This window comes from Carassius auratus, chromosome 38, assembly GCF_003368295.1.
Source record: "Carassius auratus strain Wakin chromosome 38, ASM336829v1, whole genome shotgun sequence".
In the NCBI taxonomy this organism is placed as follows: Eukaryota; Metazoa; Chordata; class Actinopteri; order Cypriniformes; family Cyprinidae; genus Carassius; species Carassius auratus.
Genome location: NC_039280.1, coordinates 9,302,938 through 9,328,089, shown reverse-complemented (window position 1 = coordinate 9,328,089; position 25,152 = coordinate 9,302,938). Strand labels below are relative to the sequence as shown.

The 25,152-nt window shown below is 40.5% G+C and overlaps 1 protein-coding gene across 3 annotated transcripts in view; it reads left to right on the top strand.

The window, feature by feature from the left end:
- bcl11aa (BCL11 transcription factor A a) overlaps nt 1-24,500 on the top strand; it is a 55,399-nt gene extending 30,899 nt beyond the window's left edge. For all 3 annotated transcript variants that reach the window (XM_026223910.1, XM_026223909.1, XM_026223911.1), the window contains exon 3: nt 19,695-24,500. In XM_026223910.1, coding sequence (XP_026079695.1) covers nt 19,695-21,757 — 2,063 coding nt within the window. In that variant the 3' untranslated portion in view covers nt 21,758-24,500. The remainder of the gene's footprint in view (nt 1-19,694) is intronic.
- The last annotated feature ends 652 nt before the right edge of the window (nt 24,501-25,152 follow it).

The following is a 25,152-nucleotide window of genomic DNA, read 5'->3' as shown; positions in this document are numbered from 1 at the left end:
TGGGTTTAGGATTGGCTAGGCATGCAGGGAAAGGGTGGAGCTTGAGGGGGGTATGGCGGCCTGTGAGAGGATCCCACCCGATTCACTCCCCTGTTTCCCAGGCACCCGGCGTCTCTCTACGGTTACACAAAATGTCCGCCATGGCTCCCCTGTTGCCAGGCTCTATTATTAGCAAGTGTCAGTCAGTTATCTGAGAGTAGTGCTTTTAGCTGCCATTTAAGTGGCTGACACTCAGGTTTTGCAGCAGATTAAATGAAATTTTAGGCGCTGTTTGGCTTGGCTGCGAGCGGACAAAGGAGGCAGCTGTTGTTGGAAATGTAATCTGGCACCAGCGGGAAAAGGGTGCCACGGCTGACACTGCCTACCAAGTCTCCATCCATCTATCCGACGCCTTATTTCCAACCGTGGCAAAAAGTCCCACTCCATCCTCATTAAGCACACGGAGAGACTTGATTTGAAAAGTTGACTCCGCTTTTTCCCCCCGTCCTCTCAGAGTTGGACGTACCGTGAGATACACTTCACACCCTGCTGATGAGTGACTGATCTTATTCTTTCCATTTCTTATTCAGCAGTTACATAAATTCATGGTTACATTCGGCCTGTCAAGGTTCATGTGATTTCCTCAGAATGAAGCTCTTATGTCAGAGTAAGAAGCTCCAGACAGGTGAAGGAGCCTTTGTGAATGTGTGTTTGTGTGTGTTCTGTAGGTCACAGGGGATTTCCAAGTCTGCTTTACTGTACCGTGACTCTTACAGTGTCACCACACCCTGCCCAGCGCTGCTTATCAAGTGACATGCCAAAGTTTCTTTCGGCCTTGTTTGTACTTCTATCTCTTCCCTCCAGAGGTGTGTCCAGACTTTTTTTGACTAGAGTGGCCCCTGTAGGACACACTCATGCAGGGGTGAATATACTAGTCAAGCAATTTTACTGTTTACACCAGAAGACTCCAAATAACATGCATTTTTATTTATAATATAGTTTAAATTATATATATATATATATATATATATATATATATATATATATTAGTACTGACAAATGATTAATTGCGATTAATCGCATCCAAAATAAAAGTTTTTGTTTGCATAATATATGTTTGTGTTCTATGTATATTTATTATGTATATATCCATGTATATACACACATACAGTATACATTTTGAAAATTTTACATTTATTATAATTAATTTTATAAATAAATGTATTTAATATATAAAAATAACATATTTCTCTGAAATATACACATGCATGTGTGTGTATTTATATATACATAATAAATATACACAGTACACATACATATATTATGCAACTAAATAGTAACTAAATCAGTAACAGAGAATCAGAATCTTTAATTTTCTGGAACAACAAAGTTTATTTTATTATTATTAAATATATCTACACTCAAAGTTTCTGTTATATATGAGGGGCCTTCAAGTCAGAAAGGTTGAGAACTGCTTTGCTAGATTGATAAGTCACACTGCGTTTTCACCTAAGCAGACTTACATGCTGTCCTGGAACACTGACATGACACATTACAGTCTGAACAAAATGCTTGCATTGTGTTTGCAGAGATCAGATTATTTGAGCATCCTTTATTTTCTATAGTGTGCACTTTGTTATTTTGGTTCCTTGTATGATCATTTCTTTAATTTTGGTTTTGTTTTTGGTTGACTGATATTTAGCATTTTTAGATGTACCCATATGGACCTGCCTCTTTAATGTGTAATATTTGTGCTTATATACAAAGTACCGAGCCTTATTTTGTGTATATATATATATATATATATATATATATATATATATATATATATATATATATGTGTGTGTGTGTGTGTGTGTGCACAGGGATCTGGAGTTTGTTAGAGGCCTCTCTCTGCCCTTTTCCAGCCCTGATGAAACGTGTGAAAAGAGACAGTTGTAAACGAGTGCAGAAAGTAGAGGGGGTCTGAACTGTAAACGGCATCAATTTTAGCCCGCCCGCTTCCTCATGCTACTGCGGGGCAGAGAGTATTGATGTCAGCCGCCGTTTGAAGCCAGTCTGCGCTAAGTGCTCTGTTCTGTGACTGGAATCTGATTGTCTGTTTTTAATGAAATGGATTAGTTCCACTTGTCCACTGTGAAACGAAATCATTTCGCTCTGTTCAGACGGGCTTCTAAAAACAGTCTGATACTGTACAGAGCTGTGGTATTTACAAATACAGTGCTAGTTTGCACCACAGCCTGAATATACATTATCTGTTTGGCGGGGAGCCACAAAGGGCAAAAATGGCACTGCTTGCGCTTTGCTCAGCTTACGTCGCTTTATATAACTTTGTGTTCTGTAATGCAGCATGGGGTCGAGGACCGAGCTCAGGAGGGCAAGGTTGAGGTCAAAAATTAGAAGCTGAAACAGGATCATATGCACATAGTGAAGTCTCGCCTACACATACTCGTATAGAGAGAGACCGGTGTCCTTTGCTCATCTCAACTACTGGAAAAACCTTGTAAGTTTAAGGCTCAGACGGGTTTGGTAAGTCGGTTTTCTAGAAACGGTAAACACACTGCATCATAATAAATGTCAGCGACACACTCCTCTCTCTTTTCTCAAGGCGTTTTTTGGGAAGTCCAGGCACTTCAGATAAGCATCTGAGATATATATCTTCAATCTGAGCGACCTTACAGAACGCTCTCCCCCCTTTATTCTCTTTACTTCCTTGTACCCTGTTTCACGCCACCCCTATGAGATCTCTGATCTATAGGACCCTGGACACATTTTTGGCAGAATGTGGAGATAATGTTCTAGCATGCTTTGAGTTGTGGCTCCTTGCCGTGTTAAAACCTGATTTATTGACTTGAGCCGTTGAAGAGGGCTTGCAGGTACAGCTGCGGTAATTAAAATTTCTATATCAGTTGTGTAAGCGTCCCGGGTAGGAACGGGTCACATTTTTGCTTATGAATGGCTGGTATTCTTGGTCTTCATACATGAAAAGGCCTTCACGCTGAGTTCAGAGTGTTTGCTTTGTGTCCTACTCATACCACTAACTCTGTCTCCGAGCAGAAAAATGGACGGAGATGAAACAAATGTTAATATGATCGTTTTGCAGAGGAGGGCTCGGACTGTGGCCGTACTGGCTGGTTGTTAGAGGTGGAGTGTTTGCAGTCCTAGTGCTGAGCTGTCGGCGGTAACGTACGATGGGATGATATGGATTAGAACACTTGTATTGAATTATCTCTGGGACTGGGAGTAAATGTGGGTAGAAGCGTTGCCATGAAGAATTAGACTGAGCTGCAAAAGCCACAGCCCTGCATGCATAGCATCCATCTTACCACCCCGTTATTGATGGTAAATGTTATACTGTAGTATTAACGTCTTCTTTCCACATCGTACTAATGTCTGTCCCCCACCCTTCAAACACACACATACAATGAGATGAAGATAAATATTTGCACCATTTTCTTAGACTGTCATACTGCATTGGCTCTGTAACTAAAATCAGGAATTCTGCTAAAATACACTTTACAATAGCATCACAATAGCTGCTCCTTTTTAAAAGGTAGCATGACATGACAATTGTATTTTATTTTTATTCAATTTTTTTTCTATACCACACTTTGCAGCCAAACAAGCTTAAGAAATAGTCAAACAGACTATTTCCTCTTATTTGTAACTTTGGGATATATATATATATATATATATATATATATATATATATATATATATATATATATATATATATATATATATATATATAAAATGAAGATTTTTTTTTATGTAAATTTTTTGTATACATTTTTTATTTTTTTATATTTTATTTAGATATTTGTTAGTAGCTTTAAGTACAGCTAAGAACTAACTTTAACCTCACCTTGGCATTGCTATATCAGACATATGGGAAAAGTGCTCTGGTGTCACAAAACCTAAAGAACTCTCTCTCTTACCTCTAGTCTTTCTCTCTCATTCTGCTAATGGCTGTGGCCTGCTAAAGGGGGCAGTAGAAGGTTCAGCCTGAATTTTTTATCCGATAAAGTGCAGTGCCGCAGAGTGGCTTTGAGTCATGCACTCTGTCCTGCATGAATAAAGCAGACGCACTACAGACAAGAGCTTGTCCATTCACCTCTGCCTCGCTGCCTCACCACGGGCATCTGATGTGCCTTATCAGTGTATTGACACATGGCACAAATTGTTTTATAACCACGTGGAAGCGGTTTGTTTCCTGATCTGAGCTTTGATGTCTGTCTTATTATCATTTTCACCCAACCCCCTCGTCTTTGTTTTAATTTCTTACATTTATACACCTCTGTGGCCTTGGCCCTCAGCCCTGATGGACATGTCCCCTCTCTAGCACCAACATGTACTGTAAACGAAGATACTGAAAATGAGTCCAAGCAGCAGATTTCAAGCCCAAAGGTTAATGTGAAAAGAGATAGAGGTAGGCAATCTTTCCAGTGGGTCATTCATTTATGCTTTATGAACTTATGTGAGATACTGGTCTACCTCACTGCCCTCTGGACACTAGCAATCCTAAATAACTTCATTTAATAGTGTAGTGTAGTAAAATTCTTTCACAGTTTACTCACTCTCATGTTGTCCAGACATGTGTGAATTGCGATCTTCTGCAGAAGACGAAAGAAGATACTTTGACTAATTTTTCAGCTGTATTACTCCTGTGAAAGCCACTCTTTCTTTAAACTATCACCTTTTGTGTTTAACAGAATAAAGTCATACAGGTTTAGAATGAGTATTGATGGCAGAATTCCAATTTTGGGGTAAACTCTCCCTTTAACTACTTTAGCTTGCAGGGAATTCCACTTTGGCTTCAGATCTGTCACTGATTTATTATAAATTCTGCTGTATTTATGAGAAGCTTTAAATGAACTTGTAATTTCCTGGTATACACTCCAGTATTATGGAACAGGCCGCCAAAACACATGTCTCCAGGGAGAGAGAGTGAGAACAGACCCGGAGAGTACGAGCGATTGAGACGAGGGGCAGCTCTGCAGACCGCCCGCACTCTCACCAGCCGGCCATGCGCCAGTCGGGAGGAATGCAACAGCAGTGTCTTGGCCGCTCTTGAAACAGTGCTCTGTTTGTGTGTGGCCTCATGTCCCCGCTGCGCTCGATAGATGTGCTCTTGAAGGCATGGATGTCACATGTTTTCCCCAGACCCGGTGGACATGTCACACAGCTTGGGGTAGCAGTCAGGAGGGTGGTGTGATGTTTCGGGTCAGCCGGAGTTCTGTAGGGTTTGGTGTCCTTGCCCTCTTGGAAAAGTTTAGTCGAGTCTTACATCTTCACCCATCTTCCTCCAACACACACATCTCTGGTATTAGTCGCTGTGGTTTCTACGCCAAATTTGAGGCATGTATGTTATGGCTACGCTGAGAGGTTTTGGAGTGAATCGGGGGCTTGCTGGAGAGTGAGTCACAGAGTTCCTTTGGGAATGAGATAGGGAGTGTTTGTTGGCTTTGACATGGTTGCTGGGTTTCGCTCTCTGGCCTTGGCTGACATTACCTCCAGTTCTTGCCCCGGCAGATCCAGCCTGTTCGTCCTGCTTGCCTCCCCCTCCTCCAGGCTGTACCGAAAGCCGAGAAAGGCAGGCGCAACAAAGAAACCCAGATAGCGAATTCTGAGGGGATTCAGGGAGTGGAGCACGGGGAGCGCAAAGACAAAAACAGGTCGGGAGAGACGTGAGAGTAGGAATTCCACTGAAACCTGAAATGGCTTCAACGGAAAAGCCGAGGTTATTTATGTGATCACACTCGAGGCTATTTTCCAGGAGGGTGGCATCCTGCCGTAGCCTGTTTAGCATTGATAGGCCACATGCTATTAGCATCCGAGTCCTGCCGGTATCTGAGGCCGGGTGAATTTATGTGAATAGCAATTTAATCTTCTGGTTTTAATGGGATATAAAACTCCTTCCCGGACAACTGTCCTCTAATAGGTCTTAAAAGTTGTTTGTTGGTGTCTATATGGGGGTAATTAGTAGACCCATATCTTTGGGAGAGGGCGTCGGTGGTCGGGCCCTGGCTCTTCCTGCGCAGCCGGCCGATCTTTTGGTCCTGGCTAAAAGGCGCTGGCCACTCCTCGAAGGGAAGCATTTGGAGGGCTTGTGACCACTGCGCTCAGGGGGGTGGAAGGGAAATGAATGGCACAGCACTTAGAGTTTCTCTGATGGGAACATTAGCCACATTAGACTGCTCTCAAAATGCCCTAATGGAGCACTCACACTCAAGCACGCACACACCACTAAAAAAAAGGATTGCAAATAGTTTTCTGGAACTTTTTAATGTGTGATTTATATATTTCTTTAATTTGCCAGCTGCCCTCTCCCTTGCCTCTTAAGTAAGATGAAAAATGAAACCAGGACGGCCGGTAATTTCTCTGGACGAGATTGATGATAAGAGACAGCGGTAAAGCGAAGGGATCTTCAACACCTCACAATCTCCTTAGATGCCCTGACTTTAAATCGACTCCTGCGCCACATGCTCTTGTCCGTAGCTTCCTCTTTTTCTCTTCCATTCTGCTTCACCGTGCGAGGAGCTACTGTGGGCTTCCTTTAAAGGTGGTGGGTATGTGTTTTGGGGGTGTTTGTTTGGCGCTAGTGGCTGGGCCTTGGTGTTTGTGTAAATGTCAGAGGCTGTGTCGTTATTGACTGCTCTGTAACGGCTGTGTGCCTCTGTGTTCTCCTACACAACTAGCCCCAGGCGGCCTGCTGCTGCAATACTGCCTTTCTTCTGACGTTCATCAAACTGCTGCTTCTCTCTCTCCCTCTCCCGTTTTCTCCCTCCCAACCCCTGCCAGCCTCTCGCTTACTTTCCCGCTCTCTGGATATGTTCTTTTTAGGGCAGTGCCCAGTAGATGTGTGCTTGTCCACTCTGAATAATTTAGAGAAATTTTTGTCCTCTTGTCAGACACAGGCCTGAGCCGTGAGGCAGAGTGAGTGATCTATCTGTTTAGACCTTCTCTCATCGCTTTTCATTTTCACCAAGCCTCACCAACGCAGTCTGTTCACTGTGTTCTAACAAAGTCTCTAATGTTTTTTTCATTTCTTTTGGTTACAGATTTTTATTACAGTTGTATGTGATCATGTATATATACAAGTAAATATTTGTATATATACAAGAAAATATTTGTATGCGCTTTGAGCATTTATATAGTGATTAAATATTAAAATAAGTCATTAAGTATGTGTGACAGAAACTGTTAATATATTATATTATTTTATGATGTTTTTATTTATTTATTTATTTCGACAGAAAAAGGTTCTGTTGTGGTGAATATATAGCATTTATATAGCATTTAGCACAAATCACTTTTGCTTCTGTGGTATTGCTTATATATACTTTCTATATATTATTTTTTTTTTAAATATAACTTTTAAATACTTCTGTGCATTGATGTATACACATATTCTTTTGAATAATTTGTACAGCATACTTAATAAAAAAAAGAAGCTTTGCATTAGTTCCTAAAACAGCCCAGTTACTCATGAACTCACACACACATGGGCTCCTCACACCTCTCTCTGCATGTCTGTCAGCTCTTGTAGTGCAAGGGTCAGTGGCTCCAGGAGGAAGTTATGTAAATAAACTTTTTTATTGCTCTCTCACCCCGCTTACTGCCACCAGAATCATTGAGGGGATTTTACTGCTGACGGGGCAGCAGTTATAGTATATATCTCTGTTAAAAATGTCCTTTTATTGATTGTTGCTCGGTTGAATATATTTGAAGATTGTTTTCTAAAACAGAGGGACAGAGAGAGAGAGAGAAATAAAATGCTGAGTGATGAAGTAGTGTAATTTCCTGTAATGATGTGTTTTCCATTCAATAAGCTAGTGTTTCCAATTATCAAAATTTTACATATTTTGATTGGGTTTATTCTGATAAATAGAATGAAGTCGCTATTTGAAATAAACGTCATTATTATTATTATTATAAATATATTTACAGCTTGAATATTTAATGTTCCTGTTGCAATTTATAATGCTGATTTTTAGTACTTTTAGCACTAATCTCATTCATTCCCACTCATGTCCTTAACACAAAGACACAAAAGTGCAACAAATGTAGCTCTTGAGATTACATTTCTATTCCAATATTCTCCATATTCTAATTTCTATCAGAATCAGGCTCAAAGTCCCATATGCCTCACTTCCTCTTCTCTTACTTGCTTTTTCTCTCTTCATCTTTTCTTGTTATTTTGAGAGCTCTGGGCATCTGTGAGGCAGAAAGCGGCCTCTTGGTGAGGCGAGGTGTGTGTTAGATTGTGTATGTGTCTGTTTATGAGAGAGGGTCAGTCTAGCTGAGGTTTCTTCTCCTGAGACTGCAGAGCAAAAAGGGCTCTGACTTACAGGTTTAACTTTTCCTTTTGTTCTTTTCTTTCTCTTTCTCTCTCATCAACTCCCCCCTCCACCCTGCCCCTTTCTGAACCCCTGAGGTTGAGTCAGTGCAGACCTGCAGCCAGATAGTGAAGAAAAAAAAAGAGAAAACATTTCCAAAGATAGTCTGGGCTGGGAAAAACAAACACCTGAACAGCCCCCTGGTGCCGATGGACAAATGAATAAGAGCAGAAGAGAGAGATACCAGAGACAGTGGAAGGGGGAGGAGATGAACCACTTGTAGGAAAATGTATGAGAAAAATTGTAACGTTTAATATGACAGATGTAGGAATGAAAGTCCTGGCTTTCAGTTGAAAGGGCCAACTTGCTTTTACAATTGCCTCCAAAGCTGACATGCAAGTTAACTAAAATAGGGCTTTCACAGTGTTAGGTTGTCACTACATAAATTACAGTGGCCAAAATTATTCACAATAATGATATTGTAATATCAAAAAAAAAAAAATATAATAATAATGCTGTCGGTCAACTTTATCTTTAAGTTTGTGTGTTTTCGAGTTTGATTTTGTGGGTGAATAGCTACACACTATGTCTTTTTTGTTATTTTTTCCATTTTATGACAGATGGTAACAAGCGTTAAAGTGCAATACTGCCATCGTTTGTGTATTATTAACATGAAACCACCTTTTTTTTAATGTGTGTGTGTGTGTGTGTGTCTTTCCAAGGGCGTGAGGCCAGTACCTGGTGTTTGCTGAGCTTTATGATGGTACTGTAAGGCTGATGAGTGATCTTCTGCGGCCGACAGCTGCTGCTGCTGACTGCCCTGCTCTGCAAGTCCCTGCACATCCCTGTTCTCGCTGTGCATATGTGTGTGTGTGTGTTTGCGTGCAGGTGACCGCTGACCTATTGCGTGTGAAGGAACAAGAAAAATTACCACTCTGAATTTATTTAAACACCCTCAATCACAAGTGTCAGCATTTGTGTTTGTTTGTTCGTTTGAGCGTAGGGATTAAAAGGGGATAAATGCAGAATAAGAGCCTTAAAGAAGCCACTGGAAGCCTCTCATGTACTGTACTTCATATACACTATACTACAGTGACAGAGCCGAAGGTAGCTGAATAATTAATGAAGTACAAGCGAACAGACTTCCAGCTGTTCAGCCACCGTAGGACACGCTATTCATGAATGTTTGAATGTCCTATAAGAAAATATATTCAAATTGAAAAAGCACAAAAAAGCCTTAATGGAAATATGAATTGCCCAAGTTGAATACGAAGGGGGACAGAAAGGGCGAAAACGCTGAGCGAAGTGCAATTATGTGAAAGCAAATGTTATGGAGCCTCAGAACTGGCTTTGGTCCTCTAATTAAAATGGCTGAAAATGTTTTGACAGTGTCTGAAGCCATGCCCCGGGCCCCAGCTCTGCGCAGCTCCAATTTCTCTTCCTTACAGATGCAGCGATACATTTATGCAGAACGTGCTGTGAATATCTCACTCACCCCCCCTCCTCCCCTCTATTTCATTCCCTCGTTCTCTCTGGCTCCGAGAGAGACAATGAAGAAAAGAGGTCTCCATGATCTGTGCTTCAGAGGCTGCAGCCCAAGCCCCAGCCATGCGTCAGTTTGCTGCGTTGTTATAAGAATGATCTGTGTGTTTGAGCAACACTAAAGCAGTCGGGGTTAAATGAGTGCTAAGGCTTCATTAATACTCAGCCATATTGAAAGTTTATTAAAAAAAGGCATTTTTGTACCTCAGACTGAAATCAGAGATCTAATTCCAATAATAATACTGACTATTTCGGCAGTAATGATTTTGGGCACGAAGCCTGTGTTCCTCCACAGGAATAAACGAATCTGGGTTTAATTAATTGAAGCTTTTGGAGCAGTGTAGTAGTTTGCACAGTGATTAATTAGGCTATTTATGACAATGAATGTCACTCTTTCTTTGCCATCCTCTACAGTCTTGTCATTTTTTCAAGGGTCCCATAAATGTGTGTGCGCGCATCTGGATGCTGGTATTTCTCTCAGCATTTTTTTTCCCCCTCTCCTTAACTTAAAAAAAGGAAAAGAGCAAAGCACACAACCCTTCTATGCTGTAATTTGTGCTCTCTATAATTTTGACATTTTGGTTTTGGGTTAAGAGTAGTCTACAGTTGCCACCATCAGCAGTGAGGTTCTCTCCTCACGAGAGAGAGAGAGAGAGGATGCGCACACGGTTTTACGCTCTGACGGTTATATAAAGGTTTGGCCATTTAATTACAATCATAAACACAGTTTAAGAGGCTCTGACTGTATTATTAAAATTATGTTTATGAGGTTATGCAGGAATTCATATTTAAGCAATCCATTCCAGTGTCTACAGAAGCCTGAATCGCACAACCAAAGCGCAGGAACGGCAGTTACAATAATCCGAGTGACGGAACAACGGTTTTGTTCATTGTTCAGGGGTGTTCTTCGCCAAAACTACTCCATCTGTCCCTCTGGGGCTTCTGCTCTCCAGGCATGTTCCCAGTGGTAAAGCGGATCCCCAGTACAGTTCCTGGGCTGCTTCTGGATGTGGTTATCGTTAGACTCCCTCCATTCGCATACATGAGCAGAGGATGTTTGACTGCTGGTTAAAGAAAGGGATTCACTAGGGTTGTCACTTTTGGACACGTAAGTCAGGTCTATGCATGTCATTGTATAAGGTACGGATATCAAACACAGGATGCTAGAGGTGTGTTTAGAACTTCACGTTATAAAGCCATGTTTGCAGATACAGTACTTTTATTTAAATGGTGTCCAAATGATTTGTGAAGGATGTACGAAGCAACACGAGTTCACACTAGTGTCCTGTTTAAAAAATAGAAGTGTCCAAAAATCTTTTTTATTGATAAATATATACAGTTTTACTGTTCAAATGTTCGGGGTTGGTAAGAATTTTAAATGTTTTTAAAAGAAGTTATCTCTTATGCTAAGCAATACTTCATTTATTTAATCAAAAATATAAATAATGTAATATAATAAAATATAAAATATAATAGGAACAGTAATATTGTGAAACATTATTACAAATCAGATTTCTATTTAAATGTATTTTCAAATGTATTCATTCCAGAGATAGAAAAGCTGAATTTTAAATTATCATTAATGTTGAAAATAATTTGATTATATTTTGTGGGTCTTTCAATAAAACAGTAATTATTTGAAGTAGAATTCTTTTGTAGCATTACAAATCTCTTAAATTTTGATGTACTTCATATTTGATATATCAAATACATCCTTGCTGAATAAAAATAATACAATTATAATTATTTTTTAAATCTTACTGACCACAAACCTTTGAACAGTATCATAAGCTGATTTTATGTGACAATTTGTTTATTTATTAAAATAAATGCCACATGGTTTAAATTTTGGTATATAATGCAACAACAGTTTACATAAATAAGAATATATACATAATATATATTTGCATATAATGTAGTGAATATTTGTGGATGGCCCGCCACCAGTGCCAGAGAGTGCGGAGAAGCCAACAGTGTGGATCACAGCAGGAACTCTGTGGCTTCCAGTATTTAGCACAATGCTTTATAACAAGTCAAACCAACTCCGACATATTCACGTATGTCTCACAAGCGCAAATATACATTTACACACATATAAAGTCCTGATTGGCCTCCTCGCCTAAACAATAACGCTTTTAAATCCCAGTTCTTTAAAAGCACTCAGGGGTAATTGTGTTTTGTCTTCGTTCTTGTGTGGCAGATTGTACAGCAGCGCCTAATGACACACCAAGAGGATTGTGAAATTAGCCTCATTGTTGCTCTTAAATACTGAAATCAACTTCTCGTATTCAGCAGTAACAGAATACATGCACACGTTACTCTCAGGCCTGATCAGCCAGGTTTGATTCGACATGTTGGAGAGGAAAACGTATGCCACTTCTGTGGTTATCATTAGCTGGGCAGGCTCTGTTTAGCTGTGTGCATTTCTGATTGGAAGGGACACGTCTCTCCTCACTGTAATAATGATAAGGAGAGGGGAGTCAGGTGTGTGGAAATCTCTCCCACTCTTAATTGCGCTTGCTGTCCGGCAGGCAGGCAGATGGGAGACATGGTGCATGTTGGAATGAGTTGATGCTGGGATTACTCGCATAATGTGGAGAGGGAATCCCATTAGGATTTTTAATTTTAACCCATATTTTCTCCTCAGGGCAATTGACCCATCACAAATTGTTGTTATACTCTCTTTTACCCCCTTTATTTATAAAAGTTGCAAGCGTCACAGATTTTAAGCTCATTTCTTAATTCCACACATGCATACATGATATTTTCTGTGTCATTAGTTAAAAGTTTCTGTATTTGCGACTTGAAATCTGACCTAGTTGCTTCTTATCAGGGTTCAGGATGGTGAAAGTTAATAAATGTGAAAGTCAGATTTTTGCCAGCCCGTCCAGGTTAATTACCGACATGCTTCTGCCCAGGAGCACCAGCTCAAGTTATCACAGTGTCTCTTTTAAGTCAGTCTTTTTTCCCTCTCTGTATATTTGGAAAGCGCTGCCTGTCTATATGGGCGCATTACATCTCATTGTTTAGATATTAGTGCGGGTTCCTTTGGCGAGGTAGAGAGAAATGCATAATGTTTGGGTTTGGAGGACACACAATGTGAAAAGAGTCTCTGAGTGTTTTGCAGGATTTTTATGGCACTTCCTCTGTCCAGCTTTGTCAGTGAACAAGTGTTGGTCAAACAGGCCTTTGTTTGTGGCCAGTCACTCGGCACACCACAAAGAGTCTGGAACCGGACAAAGAGCCGAGTGTGTGAGAGCGGTGCTGGGCCGACCCAGCCAGACTGCTTGAGGAATACTGATACAAGCCAGAGACACACATGACCGGAGCTTTGACACACAGACACCCATTAGAAGTCTTGCTCTAGTCAGAATTAACAAATATTTTCCTTATTATTGTCAGCATTTTTTTTTTTTAGTTTAATGTTCACTTTTTAATACATGGGTATTCAACATGAAATAATTTTGGGAGGTTCTCATGTCCATCAGCATGTTCATGCTGTACTTCTTATAAAAAGCAGTTTAAACAGCATTTTGCTATTGTTTATTACTTATAAACCTGTGTGTGTGTGTGTATATTTATGCTACATTGTGGGCTCACACAAGCATAGTAAAACCTGCATTTTTTTTACAAGGAAAATGATTAAAAACAGGAAATTATTTTTATCTGAAAGTGTAACAATGCTAACAGGTTTTCTGTAAGGGGTAGGGTTAGGGGATAAAAAATATAGTTTGGTCAGTATACAAGTAATATAAGTCTATGGAAAGTCTCCACAATTCACATAAACAAATGTGTGTGCGTGTGTGTGTGTGAGAGAGAGCAAATTACTAGTTAAATTTGTCTTTCAAAAGTGCATGCAGTTTTACTTGAAATATTTGTACTTTTCAAAATGTATTTGTCACACTGCAGGACAATTTATAATGAATAAGCAAAAGAAAAAGGTGATTAAAAATGGCAAATTACTTTGAATTAATGTTAACCAGTAACAGAATCTTGATATACGCTACTATACAAAAGTTTGGGATCAATTTTTTCTTTCTTTTTAAACAGACACTGGAGACTGGAGTAATGGCTGCTGCAATTTCATATTTGCCATCACAGGAATAAATTGCATAATAATAAAAATATTAACACAGAAAACAGTATTTCATAATATTACCAATTTTATTCTATTTTTGATCAAGTAAATGCAGCCTTGGTAAGCACCTTTTTTTTAATGACCCCAAAACTTAATTTAACTTGACATTGATTGATTTATAAAATGGATTTTATTTGTCAATGTTAATAGGATTCCTATGCACTGTGCTTAATTTACGAAAATGTTATACTTAAATTGTAATGTCATAATTTTGAGACTTGAGCAGGTGCAGAGGTGAAGGGACACCTCAAACACAAATATATGCAGAGGCTCTTGAAAGCATAAGCCGCTGATAAAATTCAAAAATGTTATTACATGGCATTGTCCTTTCTCCCCCTGCATTCAGTAATCCTGTTACTGCATTGTTGCATTACTTCAATTACCATTATCTCCGAGAGCTGTTGAATCTTAACACAATCGTCAAGGACAAAACAAAAGGAGCCGCAGTCTCGGCTAGTGACAGCAGTGAAGCTGTCGAGATGGAAGCCTGAGAGTACAGCTCGCGAAATGCCAGCAACTGTCCAAATGACCTGCGCTTTCACATGTAGGAGGTTTTGAATCGCTGTACGCAAGTGCGTTTGTATCCTGTGCTTTTGTTTCCTGCGGACGCCGTTTGTGTGCGTGTGTGAGTGAGGGGGGTGGATTTTTTAGTGGTGCGAGGAAGAACAATAGATGAATCTGCATGTTGGGGATATTGGGCAGCCCGAGCTGTTTTAATCTGGCATTCATCTTAGTCTGCCAGCGCCATCGATCCAGACGGCACACATAGAAATGCACCCCACTCTATTAACAAAGCCAACTGTAGACATTACTCCAAATATACAGGCTCTCCATCTATACGTGTCAGTCATCCATGTGTGTCAGTCAAGATGAATCCATTCGTTTCATGCACTTAGCTGTATTTAAGTGTATTTTAATGAAATTGGTATGATGGTAAAACAATTTTTCATTTGTAAATGCGCTTGTATAACTAACACAGTGCCTTTCCAATACCAACAAACAGGTTATGTGTGTGTGTTTCAGTGCACTTTCGCAATAAAATACGGCTGACCTGCATGTCCCTTGGCAGATTTTATACGTTTTGCGCCCCAGACGAGCTGTCTGAAATTCGCACGAGTCATAACTTGAAACTTTTTGGTTATTTTTGCACTGTAAAGCTATCTGTTTGGTGTGCTACACTTTTCCTGCACAAGATGCAGAACTCAGCAGGGGAGGGGGGGGATTGGTCGGATGGGGGGTTCACAACATATTTCCTTCCTCCATGTCTCCGGTTTCATCATGGGCACCAGTCACTCTCTGCCAAGCCATCACCGCTCTGTAATACAGCCTTACTTTTTGTCAAGATCATTTAGTGTGGCTTTATCTAACTGCAGTTTAATGCGTGCGTGTGTGTGTGTGTGTTTGTGCCGATTTAGCTGGATTAGTCGGTCCTGTGAGGATGTGGTTGGCAGTTTGGGAGGGGAGGGGGTATGGGGGGTGTTCTTGTTTTCCCGTGGCTCTGTGCTGTAACATTGCTCTGACATTTCCCTGTGTAAAAACTGCCAGCAATGCACTGAGCGCTCGCATCCATCTGTAAGTAGCCGTGCCGCTGCCAGCTCCTGCAGACCAGTCCAACAACTGTCCCGCTTTCGCAGTAAATTGGAGAGCTTTTCTAATTAACTGAGGAATCATTATTAGAGCAAGGCCGCTTTCCGAATTCTTCTCATAGATGCTCCGAGTGTCAAGGCACAGATTATCATTGCATTTAGGAAACTTGTGCACCCAGCAGCGACCGAGAGACTCGAGCCACGTAGTTGCGCACATTAAACAGCTGTGAACCCACGAGTCCCTTGTCTGCTTTTACTGCTCACCCGTCTCGAATGCTCAACTCTCGACTTCTCCTCTCAAAAAGACAGTCAATGACACAAAGAATCCTCTTTCAACTCTCTTGAGAAAATTAAAATTAGACCGAAAGGAGGGGGAGGCTGATTTCTTTGGCAGGCTGCTGCTGCTTTTAATTCCACCCAGTAAAATCTTCAGAGTCTAATAGCAGATTATTGGAGCACCTGTCGGTGGCTCGCCGACTCCCGTCATAGGAACAGATTGTGACAGTTTTGTCAGAAGAAGAACCTGGCTGTGAGTGTGCCAAGCACGATGCCCGCATGGCACAGGCCGGTGCTTGCGAGAGGCACGCCAGTCAATAATACTGCCGCCTCTGTGAAGCTATCAATTATTGCTGCAATTATTTGTCTAGTTGGATATTCAAAATGTCATGTGAAAAAGATGATTACATATTCCACTGAGCGTTGCCATGTGTAATGAAATGAAGCGGGCCCTTGTTAAACATGGAGATGAGGTAACCTGTCCTTCAGTGATCTCTGTGCCTGGTGAGGAGACAGCAGACCCTTAAAGTCTATTTAAAGAACTGAACCTTCTGAGGACCCTGTTTTGAAAGCAAATTGGGTTTTGTGTTCAACATGAGGCGAATTAAAACTCTCCTAAATCCTCAACAACAACAGATAGCCATTACACTTGTAGCTGTGTGACAGGAGTTTAAAAATACCCTTTGCATGATAATACAAAAATGTATACTAGGTTAAACCCTCTGCAGGTGGCAACAATTAAATGTAATTTCTGCAGATTGTAATGATCCATAATTTAGCTGGCCTTTGCATCAACCCCCCCCCCACCCCGATATAAAGTAGTGCGCAGTCTTGATTTGGTGCAGGGCTTTCAGCTGTTGGTCATGAGTGAGATTGTCAGTAGATGCTCGTGGGTGGCAGGGCCATAGAGCAGCAATGTGCTGTTTTTTTTTCTCTGTTCACACCAACCGTCACCTCCCTCACTGCCCATCTATGTCAGCTGAAAGTGATATCGTCACCATTGCTCTCTTGTTCTCGGATAATTATTTAAAATGTATTTTATTTAATTATTTATTTTTTACAATTCTGTCAGATTTGTTTTGTATATGCCAAGGGTATGCTGGTTCCCGGGTTATTTGGAAAGATTTTGATCTTTTAAAGGGGTCATCATCTAATAATGCATAGCAGTCGTCATTTACTCCCAACATATGAGCCACTGAAGATGAAGTGGATTACATTTCTTTCTGAAGGGAATGCACCCCCTCTTATATTCTCCCTGACTTATTTCCAGTGGAGCTGGTTAATGGGTTTGGTTTAAAATGATATCCAGTATAATTTGATTAAAATCGAACATATTTATGGTTTGTTGTTACTGACAGGGCTTAAGATGATAGAAATTTTGGGATACACTGATATATGTCACCACGTTTTATATTATTTTGAGCTTTACTCATGTTAGTCTTTTCTAAATCCCTATCATTTATTTGTTGCACACATTTGTCCTGTAGAGTGGGTGTGTGTTTTCATTTACCATGTTTAAGAAGTGCCAAGCCAGAGACAAAATGATGACAGCACAAAAGGGTGCAGCGATGTCCGGAGGTGGCTGTCTGCCCGCCACAGAGCCTTCCAGAACCACCCCCATTTGTGTGCATTAACAGGATTATCTGAGAAAACCCACAGTGGCACTGGCCTGCCTTTCCTCCTCTGAGCAGCAGAAAGGCCTTGCCTCGTTACATGCTTTGCTGGCTATTGAAGACTTCAGAGAAAGCCCCTCTAAGGGAAAACAAACGAGATGAAAGAGTGCACGCTGCCTGTTCGGCTCCGTTCTGCACCCCTTTCAGCCTTTCTTCCCGCCATCTCTCCATTTTTTTGCTTTTTCCCTCTTCCCTCTTCCTCTTGGGATGGTTGTAAACAGTACATGATAGCAGTTTAGAGACCTCTGGCTTGTGGGGGGAGTTAAATCCATCTCTCCTGTCCATTTTCGCTGTTTGTTGTTGTGGTTCCTGTGAAGATGATGGCTCTTTTCCTGACCGCTTGACCTTGCATTTTTTGGAGCGTAGGTAGATATCTGTACCTTGCATGTAACATCCCTTTTAGCGCTGGTAATTTTCAAAGTTCAAACTGCCACTCATTACCTCATGAAAATATCCATTTCATTGCCATTTGTGAGTTAATCGTGTGTTTTTTAACTATAGGCATCCTGAACCTGCTGCTTGTTTACCTGCTGATGGTGCAAATGCCATTTGCAGCACTTTATAAAAAAAAAAAATATTTGTAGGAATTTATTCAGTGCAGTTATCAAAAAATGGTTCTGTAGCGTTTTTACAGCTTTCATCTGGACTAGATAAAACATTTAGACTTTAAACATATTTATGAGAAGTAAGTTTTTCCTTCAAAATATTTTGTAGAAATGATGATGATTTTTTATATATATATATTTTGTGTTTTTATAATGCTAAACACATTACGCACGTTAAATACAGGCAAGTAAAAAAAAAAAAAAAAGGGGTAAAACTAGTACATAAATTATAAGTGTTGATTTGTTATAGAGACATAATTGGGCATCCGCTAGTTTTTCAAGATTGTTTTTTTTTTTTTTTTTTTTGAGAATATAATGTTTCAGTTCCTCCAAAATGCAGAGACAAAAAAAAAAAAAAAACATAAATGGGTAACACTGCATCAGGCTTCAGCACAGTGTGTTTAATGATGAAATGCTCTTGTTTCCAGCCTCCTTTATTATTTAATATCCTAAATGAGATGGTGGAGGTGTCAGAAACATTAAATTAGAGTACAAACGCAATGGGAGGAAAATCGCCGGGCATTGTCAAAGTGCCATTGAAAGTCAATTATTGTTTTAAATGTTCCTTTGCTGTGACAATTGTCTACATGCTTTAATGTTTTAGTTGCAAGGGATAAGATGGTCATTCTTTTTGCTTTTATTCTATTCTACTGGTAGATTCATTTACTTCCATTTTAAGCAACTGTTGCATAAACTAATCTTTTTTGACATTGCAATTGAAGTGCTGACAATTTATTAATTAGAATTCAAATTTCAAACCAATCTTTTTTCATTTTATGAAGTGTTTGCAACAAATATAGAAATGTTACTATTCTCCTATATCTTTCAACTGGTTAAAAACACCTGCATTTTGTGTAATGTAACCTTTAACAAATCTTAACAATATGTGTTTCCTCTGTTGCCCCTTTACAGGATATATTTCTGTAGTCCTTCCAGATTTTGTTTACTGTATGCTTCCTGTGCGTCTGTTTTTGTACATGGATGAAAGCGTTTAGCTTGAGAGAGCACTATTGTTTGCTTTTATAGCCCTGCTGACAACCGTTACAAGAATCAGCTGAACGTTGTACAGCCGAAAGCAGGAGTGTATCAGCCCATGCAAAGACCTGAGCTAAACCCCAACACAGTCTTTCTCTGCTGGACTACCAGTGCTTTGTTTGGTCTTGTGTTGTGAAAAGCTCTGCTCCACTGGGCCCTGGCCTGTAGTGCTGTTTGGGAGCATGTTTATAATAAGAGCTGTGTTTACTGTTATGTGATACTTGCTTAAGCCTGCTGAGGGGCTAAAGTCGATGAGAGACTGTTAGTATGGGGGTCTGCACAGGCCTGGAGTCTAGATGGGAGATGAGGGTGGTTCATAAATGATTAAGACCTGATCTTTAGGCTTTTTTGTAGGTCTGAAATACACAAGGGAGTAGCTGTGAAAGGGAATGAGAACAAATATATGTAGCAGATCTAGAGATCTTTTAATGGTTCTATTCTATTCTATTCTATTCTATTGTTCCTTTAAATGAGTTGCTGTTAATATTGGAGAATTAACTCTTCTCTTATGTGTTTTGCAGGTAAAGATGAGCCCAGCAGCTACACGTGCACAACCTGTAAGCAGCCATTCAGCAGTGCCTGGTTTCTGCTGCAACATGCCCAGAATACTCATGGCTTTCGCATCTACCTTGAGAGTGAGCGCGGAAGTCCGCTCACGACCCGTGTGGGAGCTCCTTCGGGAATGGGTGCAGATTGCTCCTCTCAGCCCCCCTTGCATGGCATCCATCTCCCAGAGGGAAGCCCATTCCACCTGCTGCGGATACCCAACTCTGGACGTGATGGACCTCCTCTCCGAGAGGGTCGGTTTCCCCCTACGCCACCTCTCTTTAGTCCTCCACCTCGCCATCACTTGGACCCTCATCGTATGGAGCACCTGAGCCCGGAGGAGCTGGCTTTGGCCACCCACCACCCGAGTGCCTTCGACAGGGTGCTGCGCCTCAACACCATACCTATGGATCCCCCAGCTATGGACTTCTCTCGTAGGTTGAGGGAGCTGGCTGGTAACACCTCAGGGTCAACTCCTCCTCTCTCACCCAACAGGCCCAGCCCTATGCAACGGCTACTACAACCATTCCAGTCAGGAACCAAGCCTCCCTTTCTCTCCACTCCTCCCCTGCCTTCCATGCAGTCCCCCTCTGGCTCCCAGTCCACCCCGACCCCTCTTACGCAGCAGTCTAACACGCCAATGAAGAGCAAGTCTTGTGAGTTCTGTGGGAAGACCTTCAAGTTTCAGAGTAATTTAATCGTGCATCGACGTAGTCACACAGGTGAGAAACCTTACAAGTGCCACTTGTGTGACCATGCCTGTACGCAGGCCAGCAAGCTAAAGAGGCACATGAAGACACACATGAACAAGTCATCACCCATGACTGTCAAGTCAGACGATGGCTTGTCCACAGCCAGCTCCCCTGAGCCGGGAACCAGCGACTTGGTGGGTAGCGCCAGTAATGCCCTCAAGTCCGTGGTAGCCAAATTCAAAAGTGAAAACGACCGCCTGATTCCAGAAAATGGAGAGGAAGAAGAGGAAGAGGAGGAGGAGGAGGAGGAGGAAGAAGAGGAGGAAGAGGAAGAGGAGGAAGGAGAGGAGGAGGAGCTGGAGAGAGAGGGAGGTAGAAACAACTACCACTTCAGCCTCAACCTCGAGGCTGCACGGCACCATGAGAACAATGGCGGACGTCTGGGTGCGGGCGAGGACGGGATCCCGCGCTCGCTGCCTGAGGTTATGCAGGGCATGGGCTTGGCTGCCAGCATGCAGCACTACAGTGAGGCATTTCATCAACACAAACGAGGAGCCCTAAACTCTAACAATGATGCACATAGGGGCATGTGTGATGAGGACTCGGCTCTGGAATCAGACAGAGTGGATGAGGGCTGTGGCTCAGCTATCAATGGTCGAGGTTCATCCCCCAGTGAATCTGCCTCTGTTGGTTTGTCCAAGAAACTCCTACTGGGCAGTCCTAGCTCACTTAGTCCTTTCTCCAAACGAATCAAGCTGGAGAAGGACTTTGACCTCTCCACCCCTACAATCCCCAACACTGAGAATGTCTATTCCCAGTGGTTGGCTGGCTATGCTGCTTCCCGGCAGCTGAAGGACCCCTTTCTGAACTTCGGGGATTCCAGACAATCGCCTTTCGCCTCATCTTCAGAGCACTCCTCAGAGAATGGAAGCCTGCGGTTCTCTACGCCACCAGGGGACCTAGATGGCGGCGTCTCGGGCCGCAGCGGGACGGGCAGTGGCGGCAGCACGCCACACCTAGGGGGTCCTGGTCGGCCCAGCTCAAAAGATGGCAGACGCAGTGACACCTGCGAGTTCTGTGGCAAAATATTCAAAAACTGCAGCAATCTGACAGTGCACCGGCGCAGCCACACGGGTGAACGGCCTTATAAGTGTGAGCTCTGCAACTATGCCTGCGCTCAGAGCAGCAAGCTAACAAGGCACATGAAAACGCACGGGCAAGTGGGCAAGGACGTTTACAAATGTGAAATCTGTCAGATGCCTTTTAGTGTGTACAGTACCCTTGAGAAACACATGAAAAAATGGCACAGTGACCGCGCATTGAACAACGAAATTAAAACTGAGTAGCGGTGGATTGTGGTGGCTCACTTGCCTGTTAACAGCGAACAACACCTTACCCCACTCCCACCCTCATCCTTGTAGATTTCCCTGATTCGCTAGTCCAGTGGCGGCTAAGACAACGTGCTTGGCACCACCAGCACACCCTTTTCATTTACCGTTGAATGCATGATCTGTATCGGGGCAATACTATTGCATTGACGCAAACTTGGAGCCTTTCTCTTGTGCAATAATTTACATGTTGTATACTTTTTCTTTTTTCTTTCCCATTTTGGAAAATTTGACAGCATGCATGATATATTTGGGCTAATTTAAAAAAAATAAATTGTCCCTGGTTGGTTAGTTGTTTAGTAAATGTGTTGCTGTTTTATTGTTCATTATTTTACAAATGTTTTTTCCTTTCTTTTAAATTTTTTTTTTTTTGAGATCAAAGAAAAAGAAAAGAAAAAAGAACCATGCTGCATACATTCTGTAATACATATCATGTACAGTTTTGTGTTGTAACATGGAGGACTACAGGCTATCGCTTAACCCTGTTTGGATGGGCTGGAAGTCGCACTTAAACTAATCTTTTAAAAAGATGTTCTGTCCTCATAGGGTTAAAATACTAATTGGCCCATATTATGGAATAAAAATAATTACAGCCTTTGGATTTCTTAAAAAGGAAACAGCATTAAGATTGGAATTTGTACTATCATTTGGTAAAACAAACAAAAAGAGTGCCTTGGATATCTTGAAATTGCATTGGTTAATCTCATCTGCTGTAATTCTGGAGTCTCATCTAGATACTACATAAGGATCGATCGGATCCTCAGAAGGTTCTTGCATCAAGTACCTTACCGCTATAGTCATCTGTGACTTTAGAGAGAAATAGTAATAATCAAAAATCTAAGGAAATTTCTAGTTAATCACCATAAGGTACCTATGTAAAACGTATCCTTCCATTGTGGTTTATGTCCTGGGCATGGCACATGCATTATATGGTGTGGGATTCAGCCTTGTTTACTTCTTCTATCTGAAGGTACTGTACTTGGCGGTACTAGTTTTAAGTCCACAATCATTTGACTTTTCTGTGTTTGTTCAAGTCTTCTCTTCAGTAGCACAACATTTTGATGTTTCTTTGATGACCATTGTTAGTGTGAACGTCCATTGCGCAAGAAACACCTGAGGGCATTTGGAGCAAACTAATGTAATATACACTAGAGAATTGGTTAAGAAAGCATTGAAATATTTGCAGCTGTCAGTGATGATTAACTATGAATTGCCTACAGGTCTGAGTCAAAATCTTATTTCTTTATTGCCTATGTCTGAGCTCCCTAAAAGAATAAATGAACCTGAAAGACCGACCGAGCGAGAGCGAGACGCAGAGAGAGGGAAAACCATACATGTCACTTTTGTTACTTTGTTTTATATGAGTTTCACACATGGTGTGGTATAAGTTAATTCAAGGAGATTCTTTTTCATCGTTGCATTATGACATAAATGACTCCAGACAACGGCTTTTGGTGCTTAGACAGCACCTTCCACTCTGCCCTTATTTTTTTGGTATTAGACATGCTAATTGGAAGTATAGTAGTTGAATATAAATTAAGATTGCTTGCTTGTTGGACAACGAAGTGCACTGTTAAAGTTTCCCAGTTTACACATATTCACGAGAGGGAAAACTTCCTAATGAATCGAACATGGTGTCATTGTTTAATGTAAAAAAGCCAACTCCTCCTCTCACCTCATAAAGATAAAGCCCAACTCCGATATAAATATTATTGTGTCAAAGCACACAGTGCTTGACAAAGTACGGACAATTGAAACTTGCTGCTTTCACTGCAAGAACTTTTTTTGTACAAATCTTTTTTTTAAGTATGAAAATAAAATAACTTTTTTAAAAAGCAAAATTTCATTATCTTAGGGGAAACTGTATTTAAGTTTGTTGTTTCTCTTTTCCTCTTTGTCTTGGTGGTGTTCAAGACTTGATCACAATATATATAAAATGGGAAAAATCTGTGATTTTTTTCCCCCTGCTTTTTCTTTCTTTTTTCATCTTGGCTCTTCACAGCTCTTCAGGTCAAACTTGCATTGGGGAAAGGTTTAAGATTATATATAAAATATATAATAGAGAAACTTAAATATAGGAAAGTGCACATCATGTCAGTTCCTATGCTAAAACACATTTATGGTCTACTTTCTTCTGTATTTCTAGAATGGTATTTGAATTAAATGTTCACCTAGTGTAGGTACTACAGTATTTATATTGAGGCTTGTATTTTTAACTGTTGCTTGTTCTCTCAAAAGGTATTATTGTACCTTTTTTGGTAGTGGAAAAAAAAACAACAAGCTGCCACGGTATATTTTTTTAATTTGGCAGGATAATATAGTGCGAATTATTTGTATGTTTAAAAAAAGAAAATGAAAAAAAAAAAAAAAATCAAATAAAAAAATTTAAGTATGTGGCATTGTACAAAGGAGGCCATTCAATGGTTTCCCCGAGGAGTCTTTTGAGAATGTCCACACTAGCTAAAACAGGTGGTTGTACATATCTTTTTTCTGTTCTTCTTTTTAAAAATCTCTTTTGCTGCCATTCTGTATGCAGTACAGCAAGCTAATGTTGGGTTGTTCTGTAGTGTGCTTCTGTCTTTTCACCTGTCTCACCTGAATACATTCCAGCATCTTGAAAAAAAAGCTAACTTCATATGCAGTAAAATACCAGTAAATAAACAAACAAAAATCATTCAAATAAATGAATTCAAATAATCAATGTTTTGCAGGTGTTTTTTTTTTCATTGCCAAATATTAAATGGTGCTTTATATTTAGATTGGGACAACTTTCATATGCAAAGCATATTTAAAAATGAAATGGAATTAAAGGAGCAGCCCACTTAAGTTCATACTCTTTTGTAAATGGCAATGCGGAATATTTTGTTATCAGCCTTTTCTATTCCTGTTATGAGAGCTGTTTGTTGTAACTTGAACTTGAACTTTATCTTTTTCAATGGGAGTCACTATTTATTATTGCTTAAATACTCTGTTGAAAACGGAGACATAGAATGGATCATTTTTGTTGGTTTGTTTTCTTTTTTTTTTTTTTTTAAAGAAAAGAATGACCAAAGGTCAATGACAGACTTGCTTTTTTGTTGTTTTTGTTTCTGGTCTATGTTGAGTTTTATTGGAGAAACCACTGTCTGTGTTTTCTGGCAGTTGTCTACATTATCTTGTTCACCAACCAATTTTGTCCCTTTATTGAAAACAATTAATAATAAAAAAAAAAAAAAAAAAAAAAAATTAAAGTATATACCTGTGTCTGGTGGCAAAGATTTCTCTCTGCATTTTTGTCTTTTAATTCATTAATTGAATGATTGTTTGTATAGGAAAATTTTATTGAATTTGACACACACGCTCACACACACACA